Here is a 22,189-nt window from a genome sequence, read left to right as displayed (position 1 = left end):
AGAAATTGGAGTGCAATGGAAATAGTTGATAACAGCTTTCAAAACCCCCTCTGTCCATGTAGCATGTATTTGGTTGGGTTTATTTTTTTCCTTTTTTTGATTATTAGGACTTCTGGAGAGGTTTCCTTGTTCTATCCTATATTTAGAAAGTGTGGGCAGGCCATGCCATTTTAAGAAGCAGCCTTGTGTTGGCAGGGCCATTGCTCATTTCATGTGTTGTAACATTTTTGTGTTGGTAATGTTGTGAGGGAGATTCTGTGAGTCACAGCTCTGGTTCTCTGGTGGGGTCAGGTAGGTGTCTTGTTCATTTTGGGGTCTTAGGAGGGCAGAAAGAAACAGTGTTAATCTGAAGCAGTGCCAACAGTTTTGGTTTTATTGCCAGGCCTGTGATAATCTGGTATTTCCCTTGAAGCCCCAGGTGCTGTACTTCCTTTATTTTCTGTGACTCTCCAATTTCTTTACCCTTTGTCATGGCAGGACAGAGACAGACAGTGTGTCCTATCTGGGCCCCAAACATTCACAACATCAGCGATAACAGCAAGCCCCAAACACATCTCTAGGTGGAAATCTCCTTCTGTGTAGTTCAATGTCACCATTTTCAAGGAGAAGAGGCCCAGTTCATGATTTCCCAGTTCATGATTTCCAAAGGAGCAGAGCTGTGTGTCTGATGTCTGTCTGTTCTCTCCTCTCCTCCTTTCCCCTTCTTTTCTTCCTGGTCTTTTTGCAGGTCACAAGAGACACTGAGGGTCCTCTCTGTGATGGAGAGCCCATTTCCCTGGGCCTGTCCCAGCTCTCCTGCCCCATGCAGGCACAGCAGCTGCTCCCCTGCAGTCCTGGTCCCTGCCTCACAAGGTTTGGGTGCTTCCCCAGCAGCAGCAGCGTTTTTCTGCACTGGAGCCTCGGGGCTTGTCTGCACAGGGAGGCTCTTGCAAAACATGCTTGGCCTAGGGTGGGAATTTAAAGGGAAAGAGCTGTTCTGCACCAGAGTCCTGCCTTGCACCCTGTTATCCTGCAGAAAAGCATTGCTGTTTTTAATTTCTGTGCTTGGTGCAGCTGCAGTGGAGCTGGGCAGCCAAGGGCTCCTGGGGCAGCTCTGCTCTGAGGTTAGCACTGCACAGGGAATGAGGGCTGGGCAGGGGAGGCTGTTCTCTGTGTACCCAGCAAAGGGGCAGCCCTGCAGAGCAGAGCCTGCCCCAGGGCTGTGGTACCCTCTGGAGGAGCCCCTGAGCACGGGGCTGGCAGTGCCCCTTCCTCCCTAGCACTGCCCTGGGAGGAGCTGCGGAGCCCACACCTGTCAGGGCAGCCTGGGGCCCACCTCCATGGGCTGTCCTGAGCCCTTCAGAGCTCCTGGAAGGAGGGGCCTCTGGGAGGGTGTTCAGCTTTGGTGCTCACTGAGCTGCTGGGCTGGTCACCCAGCTGCCATCTGTGTCCCACCCAGGCCACAGCATGAAGCTTCCTGAGGTGTTTTCCTCAAACCCAGCCCTCCAGCACTGTCTCAGTCCCACCATGCCAGCCCTGGGGAATGATGCTCTGGGGAGCTGAAGGTGATCTGTGGGTACACTGCCTGCTGAGCCAAGGCCTCACATCCCAGCTCCTGGCTGTCAATTCAAGTCCTTTGCCTTTGGGAGAGCAGGGGATCCTTGCACCCCACAGGATTGAAACGTGAGGTATCTAAAAGGAGAAGGGACACCATGACAGTACAAAAAGTCATGGAAATGTGGCATTCCCTAGGTCTCTCTGAGGCCAAAGGTGTGAGCCCAGACATCCCTGGCTGGTTTCATTTGCATCCCCTGGAAGCTGTGACTGCAGCCACTGATGGCAAGAGCATGGCAGGGCTGGCAGACAGGCAGACATTTACACGAGGCACAGGCATGCTGTCATCTGGGTAAACTGGGGAAAAATCCATGCAGGGGTTTTGTGCCTCTGGGCATCAGGGCAGGAAGGCAGCCCTGACCATGAGAGAATGCAGAAGGCTTCCCCACTGGGAAGTATTCAGAAGCAGTAAGTGATACTCACTGCATTGAGTGGGGTTCTTGTCTAGCAGGGTCAATGGTCAGACCCAACATCTCAGGCTCCCTCAGCCTGGTGGTCCTCCCTGGCTGCTCTCTGTGCCTGTCACGAGTCCCCATGTGTCACTGGAGCCTCCCCCTGCTCCTCACTGCTGGAGCTGCCCTGCTAACAGAGTTGGCTGCTTGAGGACTCATCAGGGCTGAAATGATTTATTTCTTAGCCATTTACTGCAAACGAACCATTGGAAGGCTTTCAAAAGCCATCTTCTCTTGACCTAAGTTCAGCTGGATGTTTTAGCAGCATCAGCTTTACATAACACGCCAGTAGAGGGGAATTGTGGGGGAATAAAGTTTATGTTGATAAACAATCCTTGCTGACCAGGATCTCCCTCTCAAAGTTGAGTGGTTGTTCAGAGGATCACTGAGGAGCTGGGAAGTACAAGCCAGCTGCCCCAGAAAAATGTGATGACTTGTGTGTTTACTCTGAGTGTCTGATAAAATCCCAGAATATCTTATGACAGCAGGTAATTCCTTGCCAGCATTTAGATTTCAGCAAAATGTCTTGATAGAGCCCTAGCACCCCAAATTAATTCCAGTTGGTGAGGACAGGAGAGCATCACATGGGCAGAGAACTGGGTGGGGAGGACCATGAACAATGGATTAGGATAAACAGCAGTGTGTCCAATTGTCAGGGGAGTGAAGGAGAGCACAGCCTTGGGAGCTGAAGCTGTGCCAGCTGCTGCCCTCCATGGTGGCTGCACAGAGTTAACCTCTGAAAGGCTCCTTGGACCCTGCAGCACATCCAGGAGCCCCTGAGGGCTCTGATGAACTGGGATCTGTTCATTCTCAGTTACCTGGGAATGTTTTTTCAGAGTATCCTTCACGGGGCAGGGCTGCTGTGTGATCCTGTCTGAGGTGTCCATTCAGCTTTTGTTCGTGCTCACAAAGACGCTCCCAGTTAATTAGCTGATATTTTGTCCAGGCATTTATTTACCACCAAATTACAAAGGGAGGGGCACAAGTTGAAAAATGAGGTGAGAAGCATAATGGGGTAGGCTGTGCTCGACTGTGATGTTCCATCTCCATGATCCCCTGGCTTAGGGTGAGAGCTGGGTAATTGCTGGTGTGGGTCCTTGCTGAAAAGCACCATTAGAAAAGCAGATCTGGGATGGAAAATTCCTCTACGTGTGCAGGGGTCCTGTGACTGCAGAATCTGGGATGAATTCTTCCTCTGAACGTGTGCAGGCGTCCTGCAACTCCAAACAGCATCGTCTGGGTGAGCAGAAAGGTTTTATTCTCATGGTGTTCCAGGCCTGGCCATGGGGCAGAGGGGCTGCTGCAGGGACAGGCAGGGCAGCAGGGTGACAGCAGGCACCTCTCATGGGCTGTGAGTGGAAGCTCAGCTTCTACAGCCTGCAGCCAGGGGGAAAGTGTGACCCCAGGGCCTCAGAGCAGCGCTGAAGTGTCTCTGAGCTGTGTGGGACAGTGGAGATCCCAATGTTCCATCCCAAACAGGCTGAGAAGCAGCCCCAGTATTCAGGTGTCTGCCTGAGAGGGTGATTCAGGATTCTGGGTTTCATGGAGACAAGGCTGCTAGGAGCTCTTCAGTGAGATGTGGGAGGTAGTCAGCATCTCCAGAAATGAGAGGAGGATGAGATTGGGGGTTTAGAGTGGTATTCAAGGTTTTCAAGATAATGGATTTTGCAAAGGAAAAAAAAAATCATCAACTCCACAGCCAAGATTGAGACAGCAATGACAAAGAGGAGTGGCTTTGGTTATCTCTGGTTGGTGGCAGCTGGCATGGGCAAGGAGAAGAGAACAAGAAGAAGGAGTAGTGTAAAGGACAGGACAAAAGGAGAGGTAGATTACATCTTTGGAATGATGGAACATCACTTTTGCAGCTGGGGGCCAGAAGAGCCTCACAGGTCTCAGGAGCTGCCTGTGTGGCTGGGCTCCCATCACCTCCAGTGTGGCTGGGCTCCCATCACCTCCAGTGTGGCTGGGCTCCCATCAGCTCTGAGCAGGGCTCTGTACTGACAGCCTTTCAGCCAGGGCAGAGTCCAGAGGGATCCATCCACTGCTGGTGAGATTGTGGGGTCAGGATCAGCTGTATCCTAGAAGCAATCCAGGTCCTGGGGCACCCTGTGGATGCAGTGTGGATGTGCAGTACAGCTTGGTCGTGTGTCTGGGTCCTGGTGAGGTGGATGGGTCCCCCCTCAGGGCAGGGATGTGATCTGCTCGATTTCTGAGTGGTTCTTCCAAGCTCATTCTTGTAATCCTGTGATTTGTTGTCCCCCTGAACCTTGTCTTTGGACCTTTCCAGGTTAGTTCTGTAGACCCAAAGGTCCATCCAGGCTTTTCCAGGGCAGCTCGTCAGCACCACTGTCCCTTCTACAGATTCATTATAAACAAAGTCACATGCATGGGGTATTTAGACTGAGCATTTCCTACAAAAATGTTCTCCAGAAGAGGAGACCCCACTCTTCCCATCAGGTTTGCAGTGTTCTCAGGCCCCTGTACATCCCTTTTTGGGTTCTAGGTGGTTGCATTTCTCTGCATGGGGGTGCTCAAGGGTGGCTTGGGAGATGGTGAAGGGAGGCAGTGGGACTGCAGAGGTGAAGGAGCAGCTCTGTAGGAAATTTGCTTTTACAAAGGCTCTGAGTGCAGATCCTTCTTACCTGGCCAGCTCCACTGCCTCCTTTGTCACTCCTGCATGGAGATGAGAACCACCCATGCTTGCAACACAGGATGAAACCTGCATTGTGCCCTGGCTTTGCCCAGGTCTCCTCCTTGGATCCCAGACTCCATCCGCTTGTTGTCACCGCTGCTTAAAATGGCATTTGTGGTGGCATCCAAAGGTCCTGGCTGCAGCATTGTTCCCCTTGTGCTATTCACAGCACAGAGTCATAACAAGAGCCAGTCCCTGCCCCAAATATATTAAGTGGGATCTTTGAGAGAGGAAATGGAAGCACAGAGAAGGGATGTGAATTGTCCCACTTTACGCAACATTTCTGGGATAAAACCCAGCACTATTAATAGCTTTTTGCTCAACAACCATCTTTTGTTCAGAACTCTGGTTTTCACCTTAAGTTGTTTGTGTTGTGCAGGATCTGCTGCCCAGTTTGGCGAAATTTCCCGTTTTGTGACCTAAGGCTGGACATGAAGGAGGTCAATAAACCCATGTCCAGTTTGAACCTGGAATAATTTCCCTGCTTGGGTCATCACCACGTTGCCTATTGTCTCCTCTTTGCCCACATTTTGCTGCTGCATCCTTGGTCTTTGTTTTCAATCACTTGTGTTCTGCAATGGCTCCTAGAAAATTACACCTTCCTGTGTTTCTCTTCCCTAAATCCCTCCGTGAAGGAGCTGGACAGCCAGCAAGGGTTGGCTCTCATCACAAAGTCAAATTTGCTTTACCTTCCTTCTCATTTGTTGCCTATGAATATTCTATAAAGTGATCTTTCTGCCAGAGAAATGTTTGTGGAAACAGAAACTGTTGATTAAATTTTAACGAAGAGTCACAGGAAGCAAATTTTAAAATTGCAACTGTATGTTTGTGATAATAAGAGCTCTGTCATTGCTGTCAGGGACTAGAATTGATGCAGGCCACAAAATCTCTTCATCCAACCAAAATGGGCCAGAGTTTCTTGATTTCTTTTTTTTTAAAACACAAGCCACAAACTGCTCATGAGCAATTTACAAGCCAAAAATTAGCCAGGATGGCTTTCCAGAGAATAGTTCTGAAGAATATCGCAATAAGCAATATTCAAATATAAAACGAGGGAAAATAAGGATAAAAAAATTAATCAGGAAGAGCTGACATCCTGGAGACTCCTGGCAGCTGTAAATCAGCTTGGTTGGGGGACATTTCAGTGGAAGCCACCCATTGCTGTGCTCCAGTGGGGGTCCGGAGCTGCTCAGAACAATGCTGGGAAGCCGCACTCTGGACAAGGCAGGAGACACGCTGTGTTAGTGTCTCCACTGGGCAGTGCCCAGAGTCCCAGTCGGAATTTACAGCTCCATTTGCTGCTTCCCTGCAGCCCAGGGACGAGGGTGGCCCTTCTGCCTGGCTCCCTGCGCCGGGCTGGGCTGGGGGAGCTGTGCCTGCCTTGTGGGGTCTCTCCTGCGTGGGTTCCTCAGCCCCGAGAAGGAGCAGATGCCGTGCCCAGAGCTCCAGAGGGGCACAGACCCAGTGAAGGGGCACTGGGACAATGCCACGGTGCAGGGTGGTAATTCCATCCACGCTCGGTGGGATTTGGGCTCGTGGAAAAGCTGTCTCAGGGATGATCTTCAGCTTCTTTCCTGTGTCTGGATGAAAACCAGACCTGCGGTCACTTCTGGTACCAAGTGCTTTAAAGCCTTTCTTCAACCAACAGCAAAACTTTTAATCTTTCTAATATAACATTACAGAGAACAAACAAGTCTCTAATGCAAGCCCTGGGGTCTCTTGTGGGGAGATCCCGATAAAAACAGGGCTTTCTGTTTTGGAAATACCCTCTGGTGGATTTGTCTCTCACCAGAGACAATGGTGAACTTTCAAAGTAGGCAGAGACATGGGAAAAAAAATATTGTAATTACGACTGCAAGTGGCTGGCTTTTGTCACGGAATGCTAGAGAATATTATTTTATAGGTTAAAAATTAAACATCTCCACCTCAGCATTAGAGGCTTCTCACTGAATTTATTTATCCAGATATTAAAGTGCTTTCATCTGTGAGTCCCTGCTTTGTGTGGCATTTCACCTGGTTGTGTGTGAAACATCAGGATGTTCTGTGGCCCAGAACTTCCTGGGAAGTTGAAGCAGCAAAAAAATTTTGCCAGCTGGGCTGTGGCATCTGACCTTCACTTGACCTCTGCCCGCCCTGGATTAACATCTTGTAACTGATCCCAAGTTTCTTTTATTTTTCCCTGATTGCTGAAGTTAAGCATGTTTGAAAACACTCGTTAAAGCTGCCTCTCACAGCGAAGTCTGCTGGGGTGGGGAAGGAGGTGGATCCTCTGCTGGGATGGGGCTGGTGTGGGTTTGGGCTATCAGACCCTCTGCTGATGCCTTGAGAGGCTCCCTGGTACGGAGGCTAGGCAGTGCTAAAGGAATAAAGTAGGGATTTATTAAAAGGCCTTCAAAGGATGCATCTTGGACAGTGCAAAAGCCCAGCCATGGCTACACCCAAGATGGATGATGGGTCGTGAGTTTTCCCACTTTTGTAAGTTTTGGTCCATTTAAATATTGGGGTTAATTGTCCAATTACAGCTCCAGGTTATGCCGTCCCATCCTTCCTCTCCCCAATTCCCTGTTGTTTGCAATTTTTGGGCTGAAGTTGCAGTGGTATCCTTGGTTCTGGAGCTGGAAAAGGATTGTTTTGTCTGACTGAGCTGTGAGGAGAACTTGCTAACACTTTATATAAAGTTCAGAGTTATATACTGATGCAGTACAAAATCTGGAAAATATGAAAAAATGCAGTACAGAATCTGAAAAATATGAAAGCTAAAACTTAAGGCATCACTGCAGTGAGGTGTTCTGTGGTTCCTGACCTCAGATCTCACACCTCATTAGTTCACCCCCTCTGTGGTGCTCATTCCATTTGAAAGCAATGGAATTGAGGGGGTAGGACAGGGATCCCCAGCAGGGCTGTGCTGCCTGGGTGCAGTTCTGTCCTTGCCTGGCACACCTGGCTGTGATGGGCTCAGGGCTGGGCAGGGAGGATCAGCTTTGTGTGCCAAAGCTGGCACCTTGCTCAGAGCTTCGGTCACATTCTCCTGTTTGCAGTGGCCTCCCTGTGTCCTGATTTACCTGAAGGATTTGGTGTGGGTGTTTGGGGCTGTGCTGTACCCCTACATTGCAGTGGCTCCTGCTTTTGCAGTTTTTCCTGTGTCCTACAATCATCACAGAATCCCAGAATGGTTTGAGTTGGGAGGAACCTTGGAAATCATATCATCCCCAAGCCCCAGCCATGAGCACGGACAACTTCCACTGCCCCAGGATGCTCCAAGCCCTGTCCAAACTGGCCTTGGACACTTCCAGGGATCCAGGGGCAGCCACAGCTGCTCTGGGCACCCTGTGCCAGGGCCTGCCCACCCTCACAGGGAACAATTTCTCCCTGCAATGCTCCCACCAATCCATGATGGGCTGTCTGCTTTCCTCCCATCCTTGGAGAGCCCAGGTGGAGCAGGCAGTCCCTGTGAGAGGAATTTCAGCTCCCCTCTAACTGAGCTCTTCTCCTCTGTGTTTAAAACAACAGTCCTGTGATTCATAAAGCTGTAAAACATCCAGTAGGGTTTTTGTTCCTCCCTTTCTAGAACCAATGACATCCCACTAATGGTCATTTGCATCTGCAAATTCTTCCCTGTATTCTGAAAGCTTTTAGCCTTTAGCTTTGCCATGACAAAAGGGGTCTATATATGGTTTCATGTACAGATTTCATAATAAACATTTAATGAAATGAGGGTTTTTTCTGCTAACCTAGATTGTTTTGTCTCCTGGGGTGTGTTTTTCAATCACTTTCCTCTGGTGATTGAAAGATGATGGATGCCACCCGGGTCTTTACCAGGGTTCTAGGGCAAGTAATTTGTGCTTAGTGCTCAGTGACTGGAACAAAGGATTAATGTATTTTAGAGTTTTGGATGCTTGGGGTAATTTCTTTGTTGGCTGGGTCTGGGCTGGCAGTCCACAAAGCATGGGTGGGCAATTTTTCTAGCTGATTGTGAAGATAGAGATAAAGCTATATTTTATGAATTGCTGTTTCCAAGGTCATCTGGAAATTGAGCACTTCATAAAACATATCTTTGTTCAAAGATATATTTGATTATATAAAATATGATCCCAGAATCAATTGGGTACAAACAAGATGTTGCCTTTAGGGTTGAAAACACATTGTTAGAGGCATGAAGAGCAGAAATTGTCGCTGCTGTCTTTGTGTGGCTATTGTTTTTGGTCTTAATAGGAACAGAATGAATGACATTTTTCCACCAGACCACTTATGCTCAACTATACCTCCAGGACAACTTCCTGGCCAAAAATATTCAAAACAAACAAACACAATAGCAATTCTACTCCAATTACATTGTTTGCAAACCAGCTAGTGTTCATAGAGTACTAGGTTTGGCAAATCCAACCTCTTCAGCCCCTGGATTTTAATATTGGATATTTGCATGTGCATGCCTTGGTGGAGTTGTGCTCTTCAGGTGGGTGTTTATGCATGGGCACCTCCAGTATAGTGGCAAAAGCACAGCCCAATTGTTTTTGAAAATTGGGTATTGGGAGCACATCCCTGCCCAGTGACCAGCTGCTCATTGATTTCAATGGAGCTGAGATTGCAGCCCCAGGCTCTGCACCAAATCATACACCAATTTCAAAACTTTCACTGCAAAGAAGAATAACTGGATTTTTAACTGTGGGAAAGACAGAAGAGGAGGAATTTATCAGTTGCTCTTAAATATAAGTGGGGCCAGGATTTGTAAGAGGAGGGTGGAATTTCTGGCTTTGTGGCACATTTTCATAGAATTATAGAATCATTAAGGTTGGAAAAGACCTCTAGGATCCCATGGTTTGAGTTGCCAGAGGGATCCTATAGAGAACAAACCTAAATCAACAAAGCTGCTTGTAACTTTCCAGTCAATTTTCTTTGGTGATGGGAGTGGTCATGAAAATTTGGTCACCCTCAATTTGAATAGATTAAAAAAAATTATAATAGTGCTGTAGATTGGTGTTGTAGTCACTTCTTCTCCCTGAGAAGGAGGGGGAGAAGGAACTTAGTTAAAGGAAAAGAAACTTGTGTGTTAGGGAAGGTATGGGACATGTAGGGAGGAATAATGCATTTGTTCTGGCTTCAGCAAAGTGCTTTCCACGCTTCATCCCAACCCCAAATCCACAGATCTCAGACTTTTCATCACCTTCGCCCTTCCAGTCATCTGTGTCCTTTCACCAGTGTCTGGTCTGTGTGGGGCAGCTGAGGGGTCCTCAGCAGACCCCCAGGACCTGGAGTGGTGGCTCCTGCATTGTCACACCTGTGTCCCCAGCTCCCAGAGTGGGACCTCTCCCAGGAGCAGGGATGAGCCTCTGACTCCTGCTGGAACACCTCTGTGGGAGAGGCAGGGCAGCAAGGACATCCCCCATGTCCTTGGAGGGCTTTGGGTTATTAACCCTTGCTGTTCTCAGCAGTTGCTGCACAGGTAGTGCCTCGGACAGTGGAGATGAGGTGTAAATGTCCCAGGTGAGCCACAGGCTCTAGTGCTGGCTCCTACCTTGGATTCCCTGCCCTGTGAGGGTGGGCAGGCCCTGGCACAAGGTGCCCAGAGCAGCTGTGGCTGCCCCTGGATCCCTGGAAGTGTCCAAGGCCAGGCTGGACAGGGCTTGGAGCAGCCTAGGATAGAGGAAGATGTCCCTGCCCATGGGATGGAGCAGAATTAAATGAGCTTTAAGGTCCCTCCCAACCCAAACCATTCTATGGTTCCATGACTCCATGATCACTGCTCATGGAGAAACATGGCTATTTGTTAATGAAAAGGTCAAACAGTGGTTACAGCAAAATGCTGCCCTATTGGAAATTTCAATTTGTCATTGTTGTTTACCTGTCACGGACCCCTGCTCAGCACACCAGGATCTGAGACAGTGGCTACAGAGACTGCCATGAGAATGTCTGACCATGCTTTGGCATAAACTGAAACATAAGTTGCCTGAAGTATAAATCCCATTACAGATCTTATATTATGTTTAATGCTCTGGGTTTGGAGGCTGTTGTTACCCACGGGGGTCGAGGCTGGTGTGGGACGATGTGTCAGTGTCACACCAAGGTTCTGTCCCGCAGGCTCGGGGCTGTGTGTGGTCTGAGGACGTTGTGTCCACCCATGCAATAAAGCCAGGGTTGTTCTACAGCCTCACTCAAATGCAGCCCTGTTACCTCCAGGGCCGTTGGAGGGTCACAGACTCTGAGGAGTCCTCCTGACCCTGCCACCAAAGAGCTGAGTCCCCTCAGAGCTCTGGCTGTGCACGCCACAGCCTGCCTGGGGCACAGCAGGGACTGCCCTGTGCCCTCTCCATAAAAACCTGGGAAAAGAAGCACAAACACCGAGTGTGTTGTGAGGTTTCTTCACCCATGTTTCCATTCCTTCTGGCAGGAGGGAGATTTCCTCAGAGTGGGTCCCTCCTTTGACAGGTTGGCATTTGCAGCCAGTATTGAAACAAAGTCCTGGGGATCAGGAGCTGCTGCTGAGCTCCAGGTTTGTCTCCTTGTCAAATAAAGGCCAAATTATACCCAAGGCAAAGGAGAATCACCTCTGATTGAAACAGTGGAGCCTGTGGGACTGCATCAGGCAAGAAGTGAGATGTATCACAGTGGGGATGGTGCTGACCCCCAATGAGTGTCTGGTGTCCCAACCCGCATGGTGATGTGCCAGGAACACGTGTCCTTACTCTGCAGTAGAGATGACAGAAATGGGGAAAATTCCTTTCAGTTAGGTGTTGCCATCTTGGCAAATGTTTGTGATTGAATTGATGAAGCAAGTTGAGGCTGCAAAACAGATCCTATGGAAAGATGAATTCTGTAATTTTCCATGTTAGAGAATGTTGAAATACTCCCATCTGAGACACCTCTCCAGAAGGGGCTTAGGGACCAGCAGCCCTTGAGACCTGGCTCAGCTGGGTTTCATGGCTCCAGATGTTGTCCTTCAGTGAGGCCTGGAAGGCTCAAGAACTGTGGCTGGAGCATCCTTTGGGTGTCAGGGTTCCTGTGGGGAGAGCTGGGAACTCAGACCCATGGAGATACCTCTGGATCTGCGGCTTCTCCAGCCCAGCACAAGAGCCCAGTGCAAGCCCCAGCACCAATGTGGAAGGGCTGTCCTGAGACCAAAGGCTTGGGCAGGCTGAGAAACACAGCTCCTTTCCAAGAGATCACCTGTGCACCTTCCTTCCCCTCCACTCCGGTACAGGGAGGGGCGTCCTGGCCTAGGGACATTCAGGTGGGGACATTGTGTGCAAAGCCATGGCTTGGATACAGGCATGTCAAGGATCACCTGTGAGTTTGTAGGTCTTAACTCTCCTTGCATCTCTTCCATTCCTGTGAGAAAGCATTTTTCAGCTTCCTTTTTCCACGCCCAAGGGAATTCAAGCTCAGTTGCCTTCTTCCTCAGCTGCTCAGAGAGACACAGAAGGATCCTGTGCTCCCAGGCCTCCAGATCCACCCACCTAAACACTTTGGCAGCCTCCATGTGCCAGGCAGTGTGGGGCAGGCTCACACTGCACCCTTGGAGGAGGCCAGAGGAGAAATCCCATCCCAGTCACCCAGAGAGCCCAGATGTGTCTGTGTGCAGCATCCCACAGCTCAGAAACCAGAGTTTGTGGCTGCTATTGCTGGCTGCTCCACAGCTCATGGAGCACCTTTCCCAGGCTGGCTGCTCCTGCCTTTTGCTGCTCAGGGGTTGTTTATGTAGGATGCTCTGTGGGTGGGATGTGGTTTTGTCACCACTCCATTGTTGGACTCTGTTTGGGCACTCTGCCCGAGGATGATTAATGATGTTTTGAGTTGTGGCTCTGAGGTGCTTGCAGGCATACTGCAGGTACCAGAGGTAAAAGAGGTGTTGTTATCATCAAGGTACTTCAGTGTTATATCAAGTGTAATCAGAAGTGAATTAATTAAAGCAGTGTGTACATGTAAGTCCTTTTATGGTGGATGTTCAAACAACTCATATCGTGCAGTTTAGAGCTCAGTGTTTCAGACTTTTGTAACCCTCTCCTCTCCATGAGAAGGCAGAGGGTGCCAGGGCTGCTATCAGAGGACAAACCTCTCCTGCAAAGGTCTTTTTGTCAAACATGGCCCTTAAAACAAGTCAGGAAATTGTGTGCATTTGTCCATCCTTGCTCTGGTATTTCTCAAGGTTAGTTTTTACAGCTCACATAACTAGTGTAGGATGGGATCTAATGGTTGCTTGGGTTTCATCTGACCTTGGAGTGAGCAAAAATCTGGAGAAAAATCATATTTATTGTTGGTCTCAGCTCTACCAGGATTAAACTTGTTTTTGCAGCACGACATACCCTTGACGTGGTTGTCACTTAGAAAAATTGCCTGGAAATGCATCTGGCTCTCCTGTCCAGCAGCTCGGGCACTGTGAGGCTGGTGATACTCCATACCACAGAGAGGAGACACAAATTTGGATGGAGGAGGGGCTGACAGGATTGCAAGGTGACCAGAGATGCCAATCCTGAGCTGTAGCTTCAGTCTGATAAGCAGAGCCAAAATTCTTCTATTTTCAAGTCCAAAACTCCAGGTTTTGGTGAACTTGGCAGCAGTGGGGGCTGAGCTGGGGGTGCTGCCGGCCCTGCTGTGGAGGAGACCACATCTGGCAGGGCTGTTCCATGGAACCAGAAGGTGAGGAGCTGAAATTGCAGCTTCAGCTCAGCCTGCTCAGGGTGATGGGTGACCTGGGTGACCCTTGGGTGACAGCAGCTGCCCTGGCCCCACCTGTGTGGAGGAGGCTGGGAAGCTGGGAATTGATGGAAACATAATGGATTAGACCTGGACCCTGCCTGGCACACTGTTTGCCCAGGATAATCTGCTATTTTGATATGTGTGAAGCTTGTGGTTTTGTTTTTCCAGCATGCTGGAAAATGTATCAAACAAGGAGGAGATGAAAATGACCCCAAACACTCAGAGCACCAAGAAAGGAGGCACTCAGAATCAATCCTCTGATCTTTCTGAACTAAACTCGTGGTTTTTCTGAGCTGCAGCTCTGTGATTTGGACAGAGTTGGGAGATGGGTCAAAAGCTGAAAGTGTACCTAAATGTAAAATTTTGATGTACTCCAGTATTAGCACTCCATGTGCTGCTCTGGCCTCTCAAGCTACTTTAGTTTACTGCTGGGTAAGGTTGAAAGGTGATTCAGTCATAGTTTACAAGTACCTAAAAAGGGAAGGGGTTTCTGGTTGCTAGATGGGATTCAAATTCACCAGAGAAAGGCAGAGATCTCTTGGCTGGAAGCCAAAGTTAGAGGAGTTCAGACTATGAATAAGAATTGCAGTTTAAACTTTTTATGAGTGAAAACCAGAGGAAAGTCTTTGTCTGGAATTAAGCAGAGTCATCAGCGCTGAATGGCTCTAAATGAAGATTTCTCTGTTTTTCTGAAAGCAGCAGGAATTATGAAGTGAGGCTTTCCAGCCCATCCCAGAGAGCGAGGCCAGGCTTCCCTTTTGCCCAGAGCAAGGCTCTGGATGCTGTTTCCCAGGCTTGGGGCTCTGCCTGCTCTTCCCACGCTGCTGTCCAAGCACAATTCCTGCTGCAGTGCAGCAGAGAGGGCACAGATGTGTCAGGGAGCACAGCTCTGCCTCTTTGTGCTCAGCCCTTTTCCCAGACACAGACCAGAATATTTTGGGACTGAGTTCCCCTTTCACTGCTCTGATTCAGTGGGGGATTGCAGTCCATGGAGCCCATCAAATGTGGCCTGGAGCTGAATACACTGTCTCCTTCCCTCCTGTAGGGAGACACCAAAAACATGTAGATGGGGTGGAAAGATGTTCTCCTCCCTTTCTCTGGGCAGGACTCTCTGCTGGAGGGGTGGGATGCTGTGTTGTGTGTGTGTCAGCTCTTTGGGTTTTTTGGATCTGCCTGCTTAGGAATGTCCAGCAATCATCACTGGTGACATGTGCAGAGTTTTAGGTGAGACATGATTCATGTTGGTGGGGAGATCAAGTTCCTTGCTTGTTCTTGGCCCTCTTCTTCCACAGGCTCCAGGTTCCTGGGGTTTGCTCTGCTCTTGCCAGCATTTTGGTGGAGAGGGGCAGGGCTAACACCCCTTTGTCCCAGCAGTTCCCTGTCAGGACCCAGAACATCCCTTTGGCTGTCCTGAGCAGCCCAGACCCTGCCAGGGGGCTCAGAGACCCTGGCACAGAGCCCAGGGTTCCCCTGTGGCTTTGATCATGGCCCATGGAGCAAATTACCAACCTTATATGAAGATCAGCAAGCCACAACAGTTTAAGCAGAATAATAGTGAAGTTATCACAGGGTGGAAAAGTAGAATGTAGAGTTTTTGCTATGTGGGTTCAGGAGGCAAGATGGAGGGATCTGGGTGTTTCCAGCCTTTCTCCTTCTTCTTCTTGGCCTCCATCTTCTGCTGTGATGTTGGCACTTTTAGATGGTTTAGAGTAGAAGCTCACTGTCTAACATAGGTGATAGGTACTGGAAAGTAATTGTAAACATTGTACACATAGTTTTTAGTATAAAGACATAACACTGCCCTGGGGGCAGGCAGAGTGCCTGGAGCTGTCCTGCTGGATGGACGTCACCAGGGCAGGAGAAAATTTTTTATAGATAAGAAACAATAAACAACCTTGAGACTGAGAACTGAAGAGCTCTGACTCCTTCTTCAAGCACCAGGCTGGGAAAAGAGACTTTGGAACTTTTCTCGGGGTCACTCTGAGCAGCAGAGATCCCAACAGTTTCCAGTTTCTCTTCCACTCAGGGTGATGGTAGCACATAGAGCTATGGAAAGGAGAAGAGAGTATTCATTCATGCCCCAGGACTCAGCTGTTGTATCAATTTTAACACCAGTTGAACTTCTTTATATCATACTCCTGGTTCTAGCTTATAAAATATCAGAATTCTTCACACCTGTGGCTTCTCTGAAATGAGACAAGAGTTGTTCCTTTAGTGACTGGTATCTCAGTCCAAATTAACCAATATTATGTCCATGTGCTGTCTGCTTCATAATTCTGCAGACCACCAGGCTGGAAATAAAGTGAAGCAGATGCAGCCATGGCAAGGTCAGGACCTTCCCTGTATTTAAGGTGTATGGATGATGTTGGCAGGGGACAGGGTGACCTCGGGGTACAATAGGAGCTGACTGACACACACATTCAGACAGAATAAATATTTGAGAGTCTATTTCTCTATTCCCCAAGATGACCCCTATAAAAGCAAGGTCCTGTTTACCTTCCTGGCTCTCCATGCAGCGTTCTGGGAAGAGACCAGCTCTCTTCTCCTCTCACTGCCTTCCAGCTCTTCTGGGCAACCCATTTCCAGGCAAGGACCAGGGATGTGGGCTTCACAAAACCCATGACACCTTGGATTTTCACAGAATTCACAAAGTTTGGTGAAAGCTGGGATCATTTCTGGTCAGAAGTCCCTGTTTGTGCCAAAGCACAGTGACTGGGAAGCAGTGAGAGATGTCAGTGCACAGCCTGTAACCACTGCCTGCAGCTGACCCAAGGGTTTTGTGCTCTCCCTGTCCCATTAGAAAATCATAGAATGGTTTGGGTTGAATCAACCTTAAAAAAAGCCTTAAAACTCATCTCATTCCAACGCCCTGCCATGGACAGGGACACCTCCCACGATCCCAGGGTGCTCCAAGCCCTGTCCAGCCTGGCCTGGGACACCTCCAGGGATCCAGGGGCAGCTGCCAGGTGTGATGTGCCTGGGACCAGCCCACGTTACCCACCCCAGCCCTGGGCTGCCTTTCAGGCACTGTGAGCTTTGCTTGGCTCACTCCTGCCACCCTGAACTGCTCCATTTCTATCCATGCTGGGATCCTTTTGATTAAGGACAATTTTGCTTCTCACTCCCATCAGGAATATGAAGTGCTGAGAGCTTCCTACCTCAGGAGCATTTTCCTGATGATGGCTGTGCTTTTTATTATTTTGTGAAAGATCCCTTTTGGTGAGAAAAGTCTTTAAATACTATCAACCTACACTGACTTAGCTTGGCATGAAGAACTACAGGAGACATACAAAGGTCTGTAGAACAGTGATTGCTCTGATGAAACCCATCCAGTCCCTCAGCCTTTCAGTGCTCTGCCATTTCACAGGATCAGAATGCACAAAGCAATTAGAAGGTGGTTTGTGCATATTAGAAAGAGGAAATTATCTATCAGTAGCACACCTCAGACAAGGAGAAGCCATTGTTACCAATATTCTTAAGGCAAAGCCAGCAAGTTGCTGTTTCCTTTTTTAAGGTTAGCACTGAGAAAGAAAAAGGGAGCTAGAAGAGTGCAGAGCTGTCAGTTGAAAGAAAAATTGCAAGCCTGCTAATCCTTTCTTGTCAGGTTTAATATAAAGCCTGGCAGAGATTGATAAGAAGTGTCTCCCTCTCTGTCTGATGTTCCAGGTGCATGGTAAAAATCACTTCTCTGAAACACCCACGTGCAGAGCCAGGCTCCAGGCTGGAGAGGCTGCTGGCCAGCCTGACATTGCTGCCACAAAACCATTTAAAATACCTATTCTTTCACTTTTCTTCTTGCAGCCTGAATAAATGGCTGTTCCTCCTAACTCCTTAGACACGCAGGATTTTCCTGCAGCCCCTCTCAGTGGTTATTGCTCTGCTGGTGTTGAGCTGAACAAGGTTTCTGCAGCAGATTTGGAGCATCTGGGGCACAGGGGGCTGCTCCTTGTGACCTGCCTCTGCTCCATCTGCACTAAAACATTCTGCCTGGGGCTGTGGCAGCCACAGAGGTCTGTAGGTGTTGGTAATCTGCAGCAGCAATGGCCAGGAGCAGGGGGAAAATAATCCCTGAAGAGCTTGAGCTGGTGTGTGGTGGGAGAGCTCAGCAAAGCTCTGCAGGGACAGCAGACACAGGGTCCTGCCTGCATGGATAGGGCTGCTGTGGAACATCAAACCTGGTCATGGGGAGCCTCCAGAGCCTCCCTCTGTTCCCTGTGTGGGTGTTTCTGATCCTGCCCCTTCCCTGTGTGCTGTTTTTCTCCATCACCTCGTGGCTGAGGGGGCTGCAGGAGCTTAGCCAGGGGAGGGGTCGGGGGGTTCCTCTTGTGTGTGCACAGCCCTGAGAGAGGCAGGTTTCACACTGTCCCCTTTCTCTTCCCTCAGCTGTTCCTCCCAAACTGAAGAAACTGAAAAGCCCAAATGTTCACGTGGGTGAGAAGATTTCCCTGAAATGTGAGGCGACTGCTGGGAACCCTCAGCCATCCTACAAATGGTTTAAAGATGGGAAGGAGCTGAAGAAGAGCAAAGACATCCGGATCAAGTATGGGAATGGGAAGTAAGTACAACACAGGACTGCCCTGCTTCTGCTATCTCAGGGTCTGGGGCTGGGGCTGGAGGTGCTGCTGTGCTCCCCAAATCTCTGCTGAGGGCTCCCTCAGAGCCACAGGACCACACTCAGCCCAGTTACTACAGCCAGGAGAGCGAGCAAGATCCCCAGAGACCTCAGAGGGAATGAGTAGAGAAGCAGGGCATGCACAGGGAAGGGTTTGGGTTTGTAGATGGGCTCTCCTGGGTAAGGGAGGCCCTGGATACCTGAGACAGGTGTCCTGTGACATGGGGAGGCTTTCCCTGGTAGCTGTGGGCAGCTCAGGTTGTCTGGAGTAACTCCTGCTCTGTGATTAAGGGTTGGATGCAGAAGGTACCCAAACCCAGCTGTTGCCCCATCACTCAGCAGCAGGGCTGTGGGAGGAATTGGTTTGTTCCCTCCTGCAATTAGGTGGACACAGAAGCCACCTAAGGTCACTGAAAAATCACAGAATGATAAATTAGGGCTGGAAGGGACCTCTGGAGATCATCCAGTTCAACCCCCCTGCCAAAGCATCAGCACCTGGAGCAGGTGGCACAGGAATGTGTCCAGGTGGGGTTGGAATGTCTCCAGAGAAGGAGACTCCACCCTCCCTGGGCAGCTGTTCTGCTACCCTCAGCATACCCACTGCCAGAGTCAGAACCCAACCTGACACTCTGTGGGTCAGGGTGTTGGTGGCAGTCCCATTGGAAATGTGGCTCAGCCCTCCTGCAGTGTCAGGGGTGGTTCTGTTGGAGCAGGGATCCTGTAGAGAAGGATGTATTCTTCCTCTGAAGATCCAGTGGAAGGAGAGGCAGCTGCAGTTCCTCTGGGGAATCCAGTGGGGAAGCTGTGCTGGTGTTCCAGAATCTCCAGATTGTATCTGGGTAGCAATGCTTGGCTCCTCCCTCTGGGCTCACATCTCCCAGTGGGATGTTATAGTTCTTATCAGCCATGCAGTGACATTCAATAGCTGTTATCAGCAATGTCCCCTCCCGAGGGAGGAGTGAATTATGGTCACTCAAAGAGAGAGATAAGGCAAACTGCCCACTTGGCAAAGGTAATCTGCCATACAGATGGTAATGGAAAACATCTTGCATTGCAATCTGGAATATCCCCTCATTCAGTGAGTGTCACCCTCAGCATCCCCTCATTCAGGCAGGGCTAGAACAGCTGGAGGAAGAGGTCCCAGTGACCAAGATCAGGGGTTCTCACAGGGAATGGACTCAAATGAATCCATGTTGATGTTTCTCAAAGCCCAATATTTACATATGATGTATCTTAAAATTACTCCATTTTCATGGCTATGCTTCCATTCACACATCCTGACCTAGCCAGCAACAGTCAGCTTGCAACTGCCTGACCCCTTGGAAAATTTGATTCTAATTCTTTGCTAACATGTTCTGGTTGTGTGAATACAAGGTCATAATGGACTTGTTAGGGTAGCAATTTTTAAAATTAGAAGCCACTAAAAATCACTTGGAAAAATCACCCAGTGTTTGAATGGGGCGTTGCCAATTGCCCAAACTTAATTTCATTCCTGTTTGGTTTGGTTTCAGAGTCACACCCAAGATGGTTGACCTCCTTTGTAATAATCCTGGGATTTGTGGCAGTTTTGGGATGAGGCAGAGAGGTGGTCAGTGCATCCAGGATATCTGGGTGCTGTCTGGGCTTGCAGGCAGCAGAGCCAGGGCAGAGCTGTGCCTGCCTCTCTCTGTCACAGTAATGGGCCCCCAGCTGGGTAATAATTACTATTGATTCCATGATTCTCAGAAGGTTGATCAATCTCTTTATTATATTATCATTATTAAGAAACTTCTTGTTTTTATAGACAGTTTGATACACCTGGACCTAGTTGGTCCTCTAGTCTAAACACCATCACCATTGGCTAATTAAGAAACCTTTATAACACATTCTACATGATCACAGCAACAGGTGTAGCAAGTGAAGATAAGATTGTTTTTTATTATTTTTTCTGATTTTCTCACAGACTTTCCCCAGAAAGGCCTGCTAAAGTTGTAAAAAGCCCCAGAGCAGCCAGCACTGCCCTGCTGTGCTCCCAGGTGTCCCAACCCTTCGTCCCATGCCCAGCACAGAGCTGCGACAGGGTGACATCCCACCCCAGCCATGGGGACATGCAGGCCCTGGGCCAGGGACAGGAGCAAATGGAAGGGGCTTTGGTCTCCCTTCCTCAGGACACTGCTGTCAAGCCATAATTTTGCATTTTCCAGTTTCCATGGAAACTTTCTAGCTCTCCAGTGAGAGGCCAAAGATGTGTGGTGCTGGAAGGGCTTCCTGCTGGCAAAATAAGGCCAAGGATAAGCATTTTAAGGAAAGCTGAGCACCTGCCTCCTCCAGTGTCTGAGACTCCCTCAGCAGCAAACGGGTGAGCCCAAAGCATTCCCAGAATTGCTTCCCATCCCAGTTTCTGCTCCCTGCTGCCATTAAAATGTGCCTGTCTTGTGCTGGGAGCAGGCTGTGGAGACTGGGCTCCAGCAGCTGTTGAGCAGGAACGAAAGGAAATGGCCTCAAGCTGTGCCAAGGAGGGTTTGGATATTAGGAAAACATCTTCACTGAAAATTAGGGAAAACATCTTCACTGAAATGGGGGTCAGGCACTGGAACAGTCTACCCAGGGAAGTGGTGGAAGTGTCCAAAAACTGTGTAGATGTGTCACTTGTGGACACATTGGTGACACATTGGTTCATTGGTGGCCTTGGCAGTGCTGGGAGAATGGACTGGGTGATCTCAGAGGGCTTTTCCAATGAATGAAATAGTTGTCATTCTGTGGGACAGTTCTGAGGTAATCACCCCTCAGTGAGCATTTGCTCCTTGTTTAGCAGAGCAGGAACACTTCCCTAAGAGCATCTGGGTGGGTATGTGACACCCACCCTGGCATTGCCACCTCTGTCCCTGTTTGCTGGGCCCCAGAGCTGAAAACCCCGAGGCAGAGTGGCCCCTGGCACTGGAGCTGCCTCTCTCTGGTCTTGACTGCATGGAACAAGCACTGAAAACTGCTCAGAGCAGGCTGAGAGAGCCCTCATGACTTTGATGTCTTCATTATGCAGCTGGTGGGGCCGAGTTTAGTGGAGGGACATGTGATATGGGTGTAGAGCATTACTTGCAGCGTGTTGGGAGGGGACTCCAGGGAAGGAGAAGTATCCCAAACTGTAAATCTCTGAAAGGACATCTTATTCTATAACAATTATTTTAGGAATAATGGGATTTATACATCTGGCTCCACTTAGAGATAACGCTGGTCTCCAGATAATCCTCTGGGCTTCCCTTCAGCTCAGAGTGGGGATTTCAGAGAGCCAGAAATGGAGCACTGGGGAGGGACCTTCACAGGGAAAATACACAGGGCAAAAACTTCTCAGGCTGTGCAGGATCATTTCAGCTTCCAGGTGCACAGGATCATTTCTTTAGAGGTGTAATACCTAACAGAGATTTCTGCTGGAGCCAGGCAAAAGGAGCCCTCCAGCAAAGTGGTGTCCATTGTGTTCCCCTTGGCCCTGTGAGGCACAGCTGAGATCTGTCCCCAGCACTGAGATCTTTAGCATGCAGAGGAATAGGATGGGAGACAAGAACCTGGTTGCCCTCCGTGATTAATTCCTGGCTTTCCTCCCCGTGTGTGTAAAGAGCCTTGAGGTCTCTACCTAGAAAGTATGACTGAAGCACTTTTTTTTTGGTGATTGGGTTTTTATCTGATCTCTAGAATAGGAGATCTCTTTCAAAATAAGGGGTGTATATGTTGTAAGGAGGAGAGGAGCACTTAACTGCATGGCAGCTCTTCAGCTTTTCCATCAATCATTTCCCCTCTTCTTTTTAAACTTACCAGCAAAACCTCTGGTGCCATCAGGCAGAGGAGTCAGGTTTTTTAATGGATATTTGCTGGAGGGAGGGGAACAATTCTGATTCCTCCTTTCTGAACTCCATGTTCCATCTGTAATTAGTGACAGGCTGGGGCAAGCCCGGCTTGCACGAAGGGGAAACCTCTTTAAGGTGGAAGAAATTATTGGCTGGAATTTTATCTCCATCTCCATTGAAATAAAACACAGTTGATGGGAAACCCAGAGAAATTACCCAGAAAGAGCCTGTGGTAGTGGAAATCCAGCGTAGTGAATGGCTCTCCCCCCAAGCTGCCAAAGTGATGCCATTTTTGGCTGAGTGTGTCTGAGGTCTGACTGAGGCTCCCAAG

At 49.2% G+C, this 22,189-nt stretch overlaps 1 protein-coding gene across 5 annotated transcripts in view; it reads left to right on the top strand.

Moving 5' to 3' along the window:
- The window catches only part of NRG2 (neuregulin 2), a 157,500-nt gene that overhangs the window by 83,268 nt on the left and 52,043 nt on the right, over positions 1–22,189 (top strand). For all 5 annotated transcript variants that reach the window (XM_064724668.1, XM_064724667.1, XM_064724666.1 and 2 more), the window contains exon 2: positions 17,812–17,983. In XM_064724668.1, coding sequence (XP_064580738.1) covers positions 17,812–17,983 — 172 coding nt within the window. The remainder of the gene's footprint in view (positions 1–17,811; positions 17,984–22,189) is intronic.

This window comes from Zonotrichia leucophrys, chromosome 13 (assembly GCF_028769735.1).
Source record: "Zonotrichia leucophrys gambelii isolate GWCS_2022_RI chromosome 13, RI_Zleu_2.0, whole genome shotgun sequence".
NCBI lineage: Eukaryota > Metazoa > Chordata > Aves > Passeriformes > Passerellidae > Zonotrichia > Zonotrichia leucophrys.
Note: the sequence above shows the minus strand (reverse complement) of the source record. Positions and strands in the feature narration are given on the sequence as shown.